The sequence below is a fragment of the Vidua macroura genome, chromosome 3 (assembly GCF_024509145.1).
Source record: "Vidua macroura isolate BioBank_ID:100142 chromosome 3, ASM2450914v1, whole genome shotgun sequence".
Lineage (NCBI taxonomy): Eukaryota > Metazoa > Chordata > Aves > Passeriformes > Viduidae > Vidua > Vidua macroura.
This window is the reverse complement of record NC_071573.1, coordinates 19,315,009-19,328,972: the sequence shown is the minus strand read 5'-3', so window position 1 is coordinate 19,328,972 and position 13,964 is coordinate 19,315,009. Positions and strand designations below refer to the sequence as shown.

Below are 13,964 nucleotides of genomic sequence, written 5' to 3'. Positions count from 1 at the left end.
TTGTGTATTGCTCTGTTACAGGATAAGGAAATCATAAGCTGCTTTCTTAGGCTAACTTAGGCTCCTCTTTAGGTATTTCCTTAGTCAGCTTTTACCTTGAAAATTTTCTCACATAGTTTCAGGATATTTTCCTTATTTATACTAATTTATTGCTTTCCAAAGTTAATCTCTCTTTCAAGAGCTACTGGTATCTCTTCTTTTTGCAACAGCTTCTGGTCTTGTTTTTGTTGCCAAAACCATTGCAAAAAGTGGTTGAACACATTTGATAGCGTTTGATGCCAAATATGAATGTTTAACTTGCTTTTATTTATATCTAAAATTAATGTTCCAATCTTTAATGATGAAAAAAACTAATTATAAGCACTAAAAATCACTAGTTACTGACTATGTCCTCTACTAAGTAAGGCCTAAATAGGGAATTTGAAGAAGCATTTCCAGAAGAGAGAAATGGTTAATCACCCCAATTTTGTTAACTGCCTCTGAAAGGATAGTTTTTATTCTAATTAGAAGTTGCTTCTTTGGACACCATATAGTCATTGCTTAAATCTGATCATTTACCCTATAGCTGTTTCAAATCCTTCTGAAGAACTAACATTTGATCCAGTAGAAGAGAATCTTCGAATGCAAATTGAAGAAGAAAAAAAAAGGTACTACTTCTGCCTCAGATTTCTACCATCCTTCAGAAGATAAATTATACTGATAGTATATTCCAATTACAATTCTGCACACACAGCTACCCTCAGGGTTTTCTCTGACATTTTAAAAATATCAGCTTTGTGGTTCACTAATAGTTCTAAATTTGTGTATGTGCTGTTGGTTTGTCTGTCAGATGCTACTGTAGATGAGAAAGGAAAATTTATGCTTGAGCTAAAGGTTAAAAATAAATAAAAACAGCTTAATGTCCTCCCTGAGGATTAGTGTTTGCAACTTGTTGTTTGAATCCAAAAGTATTGTGAGCCTTTTGGGTGGATTCAGAAAAGTCCTGCCTTTCTTGACCTAAAGAGAACCTTTAGGTTATACAGGACTCACTAAGTGTAAATAATACACAAAACACACATTGGTTAACCAATCCTTGCCAGAAGGATAAAAAATAGATACAAGGATGTCAGTATGAAGTATTTTGCTAGCGTTTGTTATTCACAATCTCTGAGGAAACTTCTGGCTCTTTCTTACTCCTTGTAAAACTCCAAGTGTCTAATAGCCAAGAGGGTAATGAAGCTTCCATCTGACAGGAGAACCAGTCTCAGCTCCTATCTGAATCCTAGATATCAGTTATTTATAAATGGTAACATGTTGAGAATTCAAAAGAAATAATTTTCATAGTTGATCAAACACATATTTTAACTGTTTATCAATGTTGATCTCACTCAAATTTCACTAACTTCATTATGAAATAAAAGGTTTGTGGAATAACTTTCTTGCACTTACTGTCCCATGAAGCTTTTGTAAAATATGAGATGTTTCCTTCTACCATCTGTCTGTGTCCTCTGCATCTCTGATCATTATACATTATTTTAGAGTTTAAATCTCCAACAGTTCTAGGTAGGATTAGCCTTTATTCAGATATATGCTGGAAAATCTGTAATACACTTTCTTCATCTCTTATTAGCTATAAAACAGTGTACAGTCGCTTCAAAGGGCTGAAGGTAGAGATTGAGCACTTGCAGCTTCTTATGGAAAAAGTGAAGATGAAGTTGCAAAAAGACTTTGAAATCTGGTGGTCTGAAGAGGCAAAAAAACTCCAGGTATGAAATAATTTTGTATTTCTTCCATTTTCATGTAAATATAACATCTTCAATAATTTCTCAAAGTCATTAATTGACTAGTTAGAAAGGAGTATGAAGGATGGAATACAGGGTCTGGTTCACCTGTACTTATGCCAATGTAAGTTGGACAAAAGTAATGTGAATTATACTTGTGTGAAGCTAAAAAAAATCAAACAAACCCATTTTTTTCCTGCTCTATTTTCTGTTTTGATGTTCTCCTAAACAACTTGATTACTAGGGAAGTATGGGCCCAAAATACCAGCAACTCTGAAAGAATATTATCAGATTGCAAAAAATAATCTTTTTTACTGCTAGCAAAACTATTATTTCATCAGCATTTTTTGCAGCAAATATAGTTACTTTTTAGCTTCCTTTGCTTGCAAAGACTCCAGTAACTTTTCAGCTTCCCTAGGCTCCCAGAGGGTCATCAACTCCCAGCACAGTGTGTTTTCTCACTCTCTAGCTGAAGTCCACCAGTGTTTAAGCACAGAGTGCTCTAATACAATGACTTGTGTAAAAATGAACTAAAGACCTGCCATTTTAACCAGTGCATTGGAAGTTCATAACACAGTCTAAAAACTACGCTCTACTGAAACAACCTAGCTTTCTTGTGCTCCCCTTCTGACACGTTTTTAATGACTTGCAAGTAGTGACATGGCAACTCACAGCAGAGCTCGGCCATGAACGTACATCAGCCTCATGAAAAAGAATGCTGAGTGCAGTCTATCCCATATAATTTATTATTAACTGGAAGAGAAGATTTACTCCTTGAGGAAAGGTTGTTACAAGCAAAAGAGAATATTTTGGTTAATTCTCATGAGTATAAATTTAAACCATATTTTTAAGAAAACAGCCTAAAATAAATACAGAACTGTGACCTTAGTTATCCATAGGGAACTCAGTTATCCATACACTGCCACCTAAGCAGCTTAACTGCAAGTTAGCATTACCAAATACTTTTCCAGTTAAAATCCCTATCCATATTAATGGCAAAGAAGATGACGTTTTAGTCACACTCCTGTCTAAATATTTAGGCTTTGCAAAGCACTGCAAGTAATATTCTTGAATCCACAGCAGCACATTTTTCTCGATCCCTTAAAAGGAGAGTTCCAGGATTCAACCTCTTATGATTCATCAGTAGAAGATTAGAAAACTGGAAAACATAATTGGGATTATTTCTTAGATCTTGACCTATCTATACATCTGAGCTCTCTAAGAAACTGAAATCAGTTAACATATGCTGTTACATATTAAAAACCTGTAACTTGAGCTTAAGAATACTTGAACCAATCCTAAATACTTTTCTCTTTGTTCAGAAGTGTTTGTACAAGTGGAGAAAATACTGTGTGATTCAGGCTCTGTGTTTTCTGAATGAGTCATTGCTTACCTTGTTATTGCTGAAATGTATAGGCCAATATGAAGCACTTTAAAAAAATCCTAGCCTCATAATTTTGTTTTTCAATCTAAACCCAGCAGGAAAAGCCAGAGATGGTTACCTCACCAAATACTGTCACTGTTTATCCACAGTTTATCAGATCCTCGCAGCATCTATCTCCTATCAGGTAAATTGTTTATTTTTCTCTTCCTTCCTTACATGGGAAAAAATGCACTTTTAATAAAAGTGAAGTTGTCCAGAATGCTTTTGCAAATATCACACTGAAACACTGTATTTTCAGTTACAACAGAAACAATTGTGTAGAAAATGAAATTTTATCATTCAGTTATTTGGAAGTCCTATTGCAGGTAGGACCTCAGTTATTTTGACGTGCTGGTCTTGGAACCTTGGAAACCTTTCTCTAGGAGCCCCACAACAGCTAAGAAAGGCAAGCCTGTTATCAGTCAGTTTCGTATATAAGGAGACTATATCTCCTTTAGGATGTATGTAGGGGACTTCAAACCAAAACATATAAAAAATTATTTCATATATATCCTAGATAGACTTGCTCCTGAAAAATGTCATAGTACTACATTTATGCAGCATATTATTCCACAATGGTATTATATTTGATATTGTAAGATGGTGATGTGTCATCTACAGGAGAAAAATGTAATCATCTTGGTTGTTTCATCAACAGTCGCCTCTGATTTCAAAAGCTCTAATTTAAATTTGCAGTAATAGGTTTTTCATAACTATCAGGGAAAGTAGTGTGCAAGAAACCACATACCTGACTGTGCAGGTTTCCATATTCAAGGACAATAAATGGAGGTGTTCTCTCCCCTTCCTTCTTCCTTTCTCCCTCCCTCTTCCTCTTTCCCTCACCACCTTTCTCTTGCTCTCTTTTCCTGCCTCTCTCTCCTCCTTCTTGTTATGCAATTAACATTTTTCTGATGAGTGGCTTTACCTACATTTTTATGACAGTAATCTGCATAAATGATGTTTTCCTGTTTTCTTAAAACTGTAAAATAGCTTCTAAGTTTTATTTAACACTCTCATGTATTTGTAGTAAATGCTCCATAATCAGTAAAGAAAATTATAGACATAGTCCTCTAAAGTTTTCTGAGAAGACATTTTCAGATCTCTCAAACTTATGAAAACCAACTCCATTCTTCTCTACTTTGCTTTGGTTCTTGTTCTGTGTCCTCACAAGACTAAGGCATTAATCACTTTGCAAATGGTTGGCAGGTTTTAGGCCTAATCTGTGCTGTTCATTTCTGGTCTCAGGCTGAAGGTTACTTGTCCCAGAGAAAAGCCCATTGAACAGAGCATGAGAGCGTTTTTGGTCTAGCTTAGCACAATTCAGCCAAATTAGCTCAAGCAATCCATGACTGTCACTCTCTGTACTGTCCTTTGAACTAAGCACCTTTTGCACAACCTCTTTGCCCCACTGATCTTGGGAACAGCAAATTTCAGTTGGTGTGCTGATGCATTGCTCAGGAGAGCAATACCTTTTGCATTCTATTTAAAAATTATTGAACTGAAAAGAGCATGTAGTAATGCCCATGTACTTTCCAGTGCAATGGGGGACTGGCCTCCAGCAGTGGTGAATCCTCCTTTCCCCTACCCTAGCTCAGAAACAAATTGCATAACTAATTTCTTTTTTTTTTTTTTTTAAGCTTTTCTATCAAATGCCTTTACTGTTCATGTTTATTACTGGAGGACAAGTCTAAGGAAAGTCCATCTGGCATTTTGACTAGAATGGGGAAAGGTGCATGGTTGCTTTCAGCTGCCAAGCTTACTTCAGAGTCCTGTACTGCCCCACATGATTCCCTGCAAAAAGCAGATGTTCTTTACAGTGAACAGTTTCTCTGTGTCTAAGTAATGGGCATATTGATATAAGATCTAAAACTTAGTAGGCTAAATTCTAAGACTCTTGACAGAGTAAGTATGCAGTAAAACCATTCAGACAAACTTCTGAATGGGAATAGATGTTGTGGATATTCTCAGCTCAGTCAGAGAGAAAGAGAAAGGTTTTCTAACCAGGCAAGAGCCTGGGAAACAGTTGGGAATGTAAATAATTCTCTAATCTATCTTGTTATTCACATTGTTTATAGATATGTTCTGCCACTGTGCATCATTCGCTGCCCACCAATGGTGTGGGATGTTTTTACTCTAAGACCAATGAAATCAGTCTTCTCGATGTTCTCTATATATAGAGCGGTACATTTGAAATAAAGGAGAGAGTTCATTTTCTTTGCCTTCTGATCTAGAGTTCTTTATTCCCATCCTGCTCAACAGCATCAAGATGTAAATACAATCTTCAGGCTAGAAATAATAATTTATATAACTCAGCATGCAAAAGACACAGATGTATTCCTAATCTTTATATGTGTTTGAACAAAATCTTTTGATCACCTTCTAGTGTGTGACTTGTGTGCATTGTTCTTGTTTGACACACCTTAGTCATGTTTCTAGAGAAAATTACACCTTGGGAAAGCTCACCTTTTATTTTATACTAAGTTAATTTATAACTAAAATAGCACAGAAGGGAGGCTGGTAATCATTTTGAGGCTTAAGAAGGATACACACACCTAAAAGGCACTTGATTCATGGCCAAATATGTCTTTTTTTCCAGCTGAAAAAACGGCTGAATTGTTAAAGTGTCAAAATGAGTCTATGTTAATAAAAGAGTTGAATAGTGACCATTTCTGCCTCAGTCAGTGAGGTCTGAAAGCTGTGGTGCTACCTGTAACTCACACTGTATATATGTTTATGTCTCTTAATGGATTCCTGTCAAATCTGCAAGAAGTCTGAAAATGCATGTCGGGCTCAGCACTCCATATGTGCTCCACACATTCAGAATTCGAGCACAGCCTTTTGTTCTTCCTCATACAGTCTCTCCCACAATGGCTTTCATTTAAGGAATTTATCAGATCCTTGTCTATTCAAATTGCTTCTCTCACTGAACATTTTGTTTCGGTAGTGTTGAACGGTTCTTGTATTCCCTTTGAATCATACAAATGTTAGATAGTTATAGATTAGTTATAGATCTTATAAAATTTTGGATTTTTTTCCTCCTTTTAGAATGCATTCCTTTTTATCTTAGTCAAATCTTTCTTAACCTCACTCATTTCCTTTTACTGCATCTCATTTGTCCTATTCCAGCAAGCCCCATGGTATGCTCAACCTCAGACTCCTCGGCTGTTCTGTTTCTTATTCAAAATATTCTTGGCACTTTAAATTCCCTTGGAGCCATTTTCAAATAAATCTTCATGTTGTCTGATGACTCTGAGCATCAGATATTTTTAACAAATATTGTCCTGGATTCCAAGAATTGCTCCCTATATTAATGTTGTGTAAAACAAGGTCAATGTTTACATATCTTACAGCACTTTCTGTCTAATAATTTTTTATTCCTGCCAATTTTCTGCAGCGTTACATAATGATAAAAACATAATCTGGGAATAACATCATCAATTAGTGACATTTCAAAGGTTTTCACATTCTTTGGTAACAACTGGAACAATTTATCTATGAATTTGCAAGTTAGGCCAAATCTAATTTTGTAGCCAACTACTAAAATGCTCAGAATTAAGCAGCTTGAATCTTCCCTGTAGGGACACTGAACATCTGTTCCCCTCATGTCCAAAACTCAGATAATTGGACAACTGCAGCTGAGGTTTTCTTAACATTACAGAGGTTGCACACCTTCAAATTTTCAATTTCCATTTTAATCTACCTGATTTTCCATTATTTTTCAGCTGCTAAATTAAGCACTTATACCATGACATGCATCATCTCTGCAGCTCTTCTACCCCATGTACTTGATGGAGCTGATCAGTCCGTGGATCAGTTCTTTCCGGTCCTTGAGTTCCTGCAGCAAGGGAAAAGCTGCTGCAACCCTGTGTACATCTCTATGCAACCCTGTGTACATCTCTATGACCCCTGCCCCATGCCTGACTGAGAAATACATCCTCAACAGAGGATTCTTCCCCCATCACCTCCCAGAAAAAGAAAGTTATCCACTGGGTGAAACATCAGGTACTAGGTTATGAGAACAAACAGACATATAAAGTTGACAGACTATCTTTAGTCTTCAGAAAAAGTAGGAATTTTACTGAAGTTGTCAGGAAAGTCTTTGAGATTTCTTAAATTCAACTCATGGAAAAATCAGATAGATTGAGAATGAAAATGGGAATTATACACTGTCAAAACAAGCTGAATAATGTTAGAGGTTAAAACTTGTATGACAGACAGAAGCAAGACTGACATTCCTTGTATATCCACCCAAAACCAAAATGTGATCCAGGTATGCCTGTTTGCACATTAGAGAAATGTTGAATGGCACCTCTAGAGATCTCCGGATCAACCCCTTGCTTGAAGAAGACTTTGATCACACTAAAGTGTGTCAGGCGTCATTTTGTTTGCCTTTGTTGGAGCATCCTGAGATGTCCAGTCCTTCATGCTGGTCACACAGAGAGGGGTATCATTACCTCCACCCCATGCTGGCATAATGACTTTCATTAAATCTAAAGCATTACTAGAACATTTCTCCATTTTTTGCATTACTAGAACAGCATCTAACACTCAGATGAATAAGAAATGTCCTGACTTCTAAGAACAGGCTAGGAACAAGTTTCATCTGAACGTACAAACCACTGCACAGCAAAATTACACTCTTTTGTCCCCTTATGATTCAACCTATCTTGCAATGTCAGTATCCAAGCTTCAACTTGAAGGATGCAAGTTATCCCCAGGCAGACCATCCCTCTAGCCTAGGAATTAGAGAAATCTCTAGGATATAAGTGATGGATTTGAGCTGTGCCAAACTGATGGACTCATTTATTAGATTAGTACACTAATAGTTAACCTCTTACATGGAAGCAGAACTTTGAGTCATTTCAAAAAATAGTTATAAGCTTCCTTATAAATTTCCTTAACTTGCAGGAGAACAGTTTGCATGCCACAATAAAAATGTCTGCTTGCAACCCCACAGGCACAGGATAGGAGATAAAGGTCCATCTCTAAGCACAGTAATGTTAATTTCCTGACTTTGGGCATCATCTCACTCAGTTTAAGTGGGTTTTTTAATATTGCTTTCTGTGCCAAATTCTCCCAGAGCACCCTGAGGCAAGTTTTGCCATATTGTCCTCGGGTCCAGGAATGTACTTGAAATTGACATCCCTAGAGTTCCAATCATGCCACACCTGTAGTATATAGTGGGTTTTTTTAATCAGTCTAAATCTAAATTCCCTTTCAAATGGGGATTTAACATTTTGGGCAATATTTTTTTTTTCATTTCAATGGAATAAAAGAAGTAGTTCAAATATATAAACTACTGCAATTTAAAAATAAAATACTTCAGCTGACTCACAGTATTTGTAAATCATACATTTTGTCCATGGCAAAGAGAAAGCAAAGATGCTTATTTTAATAAAAAGAAAGCAATGAAAAAGAATCACATTAAGTCACATTATGTTTGTTGCAGATTAAGAATAGAGTCAGGGATGGTTGCTATGGTTCAGTTGATGTGTAGCAATTTATTAAACCTTGGTTATGTGACTTGGATGCCTCAGTATCTCAGGGCACAGACACAGAGGCCTTTTAGAAAACTGATTTTAAAACATAAATCACTTAATTTTTAAGAACTGCCAAATCAGTGGGAAAAAATGTTCAGGAAATTCTAAAGCCGAATGACGATATGAGGTTCCCAGATATTGTTAAACCACATAGTAGGTAATAATATCACACATCCTTTCTAGCACTTGTAATATGTAGATGTAATAAAATACAGAATATTATTGACATTAAATAAGATATTGTTTTAGTTGAATTAGGCAGGTGTGAATGGCATGGGACTCAAGGAGTTAAAAGACAATCATTCAGCAAACCTGGAGCTGCTCAGCTGAAAATGACTTATACTCCTGGGCACAATATCTTCTGCAAAACTGAACCTGGCACAGTGTAATACAGTAAAATTTTAGTAATAAATTTCTTTCCCTTTTCAAGTTCTCTGCCAGAAATATCAATTCATCAGCCAACAGTGAACAAACTACTGCAGAGTTTGAAAAGCAAGAACTTGCCAATCCTGCCATCTACTGGAAAAATCCTTACACTGAGTAATTTACTTTTTCCACTCTAAGATTGGCACCAGATCTGGCAGTAGATGCAACCCTCAGGAAAAGCAGAGAGTCCCTAGATATCCAGTGGTGGAAAACTGCCTCCCTAACAGTGAGCTTCCTTGGTAATGATATCTGCAGAGGCAGGAATGCACAGCAGCTGTTTGCAATATATTTAGCTGTCATCAACAAGTCCCATCCCAAAGTCCTCACTGAGTTTTTTCCCAGTCTCTCACTGATTTTGGTAACAATTTTGCCTGACTAAAGAAAGAATAGAAAATGAGCAAGGGCCTCACTTGGCTAATACTCAGTTTAAGAACTAAATATACCATTACAAATTGTACATCGGATATATCAAAGTGCTTTACAAGTCTGGCTTAGAAGGCAAATACTAAAAGTATATTTTTTGTGAAGGTATTTGTCATTCTTTCAAAGCTACATTCTCTACATAAACATCATCATCATATGGATTAAACTGAAAATCATCTTTCAGTAAACAAGTGTTTTATATAGATTTTAAAATCTTGAAAAACATCTTCTTTGTAGTTAATTAGTGTATGTATTAATATTGCCTACACAAGGGCTATATTCTGTTCTTTACTTCCTTCATTTTCCTTAATTTCTTCATTTCCCATTCAGTTTTTCAGACAGCAGTAGAGACAGCCCTAATGAAGATCCAGCTGTGAAAAAGAATTCAGTCACTTTTGGTAGCCCAACTTTAAAAACAAGGTAAGACCTATACCTTGGCTACTCAGAGGAAAAAGCAAAGTACAAAATAATATAATGCCTTCACAATCCTCCATCAGTCTATTTAAAAACAGTCTCCTTGAAATATAAAAATTTAAAAAATTACAAATTGAAGATTTTCCTCCAAGTTTTAGCTTTACACATAGCTTTACACCAATCTGCTGCATCATCAGTATTACAAAGGTGGTTTCATGTTTGGCCTGAAGCTTTTTTTCTCTATAAGCTTATGAATATTCATGACTGTGCCTTCCCAGCCTTCTCAGAGAAATGGAATCTGAAAGAGTAAATAAACCATTTGAAAATAAGAGAAATCAGAGTGTGTATGTATTGAAGAATTGTAGAATGCAGGAACGAGGCAGAGATTTTTTCATAGTTGTGATTTTGTCTTTAAGATATTTTTAATCTCCCTCCCACAAATTATTATACCAAAATAAAATGGCAACAGTTTCAGGCTTGGCAAAGGTTATGTCATGTTTTCTCAAAAGAGGTCCTGCTTTGTGAAAATTAGCTTATCAGGTTAACAGAAACTACTAGGGTTTTGAGCCTCTCTATTTTTTGTAGTGTGTTTATTTCCACATTCTTTTCTCCCACTGAAACATTATGCCAAGTTATTCTACTTCCAGAAGTTATATTCTTATTGTGCTCAACAGTTCTGGCTATCAATGCCCTTAGGAAAATATGGTCAAGTTACTCTTTTTCCTACTGCAATAGTAAGAAGAAAGCATAAGGGTTTTTTTTCTTTCACGTTCCACAACAATCCATTTCTAGAGCAGAAAAAAATAATGGAAAATTTAATCCCCAAAACCTAATCTTTTAAATTCCATTTGGGTTTAAGAAAAGCAGAAGAAAAATAGAAGCTGAAATGGAATTTAGAGAGTACCTTCTCAATATACTGTGGGTTTTTTATTTTTTATATTGTTGTGAAGTAAATGAAAATCCATCAATAGTCACTTATTGGTGTTCTGTGATTACCTTGTAAATTACATAAAAATAGGGGAGTTTTAAGTTCAGAGTAAATCCTTCTTTGGTTTTCCATTTTGGTTCACTGATTCAGCAACTGAGACCTTAATTAGTAGCACAAAAGCAAGGATATTGCACTGCTGCATATGTCAGTCATAGAAACCACCTACTGCTACAGTCAGTAAGGAACAGTGAAAATAACTATAATTACAGAGGTATGGTATGTAAAAAAAAAAAAAGCTTTTCCCTTCAGTTCCCCTTGTCCTTCTGTATTGTAATTTTTTTGTCACTGTATTTCTCATCTCCCAGTTAGTGCTCAATCTTTAAATAAGGTTAAGGATGCAGGTGGAAATTCTTAGCTTTCTCAGCTGATTAGAACAGCTTCATTGTATTACGTCATCTTACACCACCAGAGGATCTGTCAAAAGCAGTCATAAGGCAATAATTTAACAGCACAGGTACATGAGTTCGGCTCGGACCGGACATTCAGCAGCACAAAGGATTTCCATCTGTCAGGAGATGTCCTGAGTACCACGTGATTGTTTACTTCTGTGTATGTATGAAAACTTAATTCCCCCGCAGTAGGCAAAAATTCTATTGATCTGTTCAGATGTATAGCAGCCTGAAGCAATCAAACACATAGCATAGTTACATCCACCATTTCCTTGGTAAACTCACTAGATTAAGCTTTTCCACTTGGGAATTAAGTCTTTGGCTCAGCACTACAATATTTCTAACCTTTTCTGAGAAATCTATAGTTGATAAGCAAATAGCCTTCCCACACCAAAGAGATGGCGGCTAATCTTAGGAACCTATGTAAGATGATTAAGAAGTCCTGAGATCAAGTCTCTGCTAAATTGTTCTATATCTAACAATGCACCTAAAGAATAAAATCCTTTATGGTGAAAAAAAGAGGAGACAGAAAAATTAACCTTCTTACTCCCTTGAGTTCACAAGCATACTTTCTTATTTCAGGACTCCACCAAGTTCAAGTACATCTATTCCTCTGACTGGAGACAGCCAGGCTGATGCTGATATCCTAGCTTTCATTAAAGCAAGACAGAACATCCTGCAGAAGAAAGGTAAATCCTGCCAAAAATTAGGAAGCCAAACCAAAATCTCCAGTACAGCATTTTGAAGTCAAAATAGCTTTAGTCCACATTACACTGATGCAAATGAAAACTGATTCTGGCTTCAGTTATACTACATTATGTTCTCATCCATTCTAAAGACTTGATGTTCTTCACATGTATTTCTTAATTACCTCAGTGCTGCAGTGAAAAACTATGAAGACTCTCTGTTTTACCAAGCCAGTGAATGTCTGGGGCATGCATGTCTGTGCAACCTGCATAGTATATTACTTTACTCTTAAGCAAATGCATTTGAATGCAGTTCCTTGATGATCCAAATTTTCCTGTATAGATTTTCTTCAAACTATGTGTCCCGGTTTTCACCTGGTACAAATTTAGTTGTAAGAGTTGAAACCAAATAAAGATAATTCAAATGATTGCACTGTACCCCTGCCTCAGGAGGCTGACTGGCGCACTGTGCCTGGCAAAGGGAATATCCTTAACAGGTATTTCACTATGTCAAGATCTAATGAAAATTTCCATGAGTATTTGTCACCAAATCAGGTACTGAGAGCAATTGTAGGAAGGTAATAAAGTTCACTCTGGAGTGTAGATAAGTAAAATTGGCAGGAAGCAGAAAGCAATAAATAAACAACAGTGGCACTGCAAGGTAACCTAAAATTTATTATGATAAAGAAAAATGATCTGTGCTTCTTTTTTTCCTGAATAGTAGTTTTTAGTGGCAGCAACCAATTAGACAGAATATGAGCATGTTCGTGGTTACTGAAGCAATAACTTTCCATCAGCACTTCAGTGCTGATGACAGCATTTTTCAACAAGCTATCTGCACCCGGCAGATGGTGTTAGCACTGTCACAAAGTGGGGCTTTGGTATCACACTGCTTATCAGAAAACTGTCAGGTAAACACACACTGGCTAAAAAAACAGCCTCCCTACACTCATCCAAAGCAAACACTTAGCATGCTTAGGCTTTGGGATCCCTTTTGTCTTTATTTAGAAAAGCTGTTGTCAGGTTTCTTTTGCAAATGAAATTAAACTGGATTTATAGGCAGCTCATCAGAAGAAGATTAGAGATAAATGTCTTACAAACATTTTGGGCCTTCAGAAGGCCCAAATCTGACTCAATCTGTGACATAGAGTAATGTAATTAACAAGAGCTCATCTTATCCTATGATCATCTCCTGAATCACGCCATATCAAGAATGTCTCTCTCAAATGCCTTTTCCATCCTGATTGTTTTCAGCCAGTGGCTATCACCTGGAATCATCCATCAGTTTCAGAAGGGACTAGACATTATCAACATTGACAACTATTTAGATCCCAAGTCATAAAAGATATTCTTGCAGAACAAAGGACAGTCAACACTTTTAAAATTATTCTGAATTTCAGTAAGACAAGATGAGCTGCCCTAAGTAGATGAAAAAGAAATGGAGTAGTATTTGATCTTCCTGGCAGTGCAGGGCTGGATGACTCAACAAATTGCTAAGTATAAGCAAGAGAATAAAAATGTAAAGAGGCTTTGTCAGTTCAACAAATATGTAGGGACCTGATGTGTCACAGACAAGAGACAGCTTAACAGCAAGTTCTGAGAAGGATTTGGAGTCAACCTAGCAGATAAAAAAAGGCTTTTCTTCCTTGTGAGGAAAGGCAAAACCTTCCAGATTTAAGGGATGGAGCCACTGACAGTATGAACCATTGAGCAAATAAAGTTTGAAAATTCTAATTTAGCAAGATAAAGGAGGAGAACTAGAGGGTTTTCTTTCAGGGGGCAGGGATGTGGGCTATGATGTCCCCATTCCTGCCCCCACAAAATAAAACTTTGAGGCGTAAAGTAGTGTTAGGTAGAGAGGAATAATAGAAGAAGAATGTAGTCTCACTTCAAACTTTGGGGGGAAAACACTGTG

The 13,964-nt window shown here is 36.4% G+C and overlaps 1 protein-coding gene across 5 annotated transcripts in view; it reads left to right on the top strand.

Moving 5' to 3' along the window:
* Positions 1-13,964, top strand: part of KIF6 (kinesin family member 6) — a 159,418-nt gene that overhangs the window by 138,917 nt on the left and 6,537 nt on the right. For 3 of the 5 annotated variants that reach the window (XR_008436374.1, XR_008436373.1, XM_053973888.1), the window contains exons 17-21: positions 566-647; positions 1,610-1,745; positions 3,240-3,328; positions 9,903-9,992; positions 11,946-12,052. Coding sequence is in view for 3 of the 5 variants with exons in the window: in XM_053973888.1 (XP_053829863.1) it covers positions 566-647; positions 1,610-1,745; positions 3,240-3,328; positions 9,903-9,992; positions 11,946-12,052 (504 nt within the window). In the remaining 2 variants the exon portion in view is untranslated. Of the gene's footprint in view, positions 1-565; positions 648-1,609; positions 1,746-3,239; positions 3,329-9,902; positions 9,993-11,945; positions 12,109-13,964 lie in introns of those variants that run through there. The other 2 variants (XM_053973890.1, XM_053973887.1) reach the window with 2 other exon arrangements.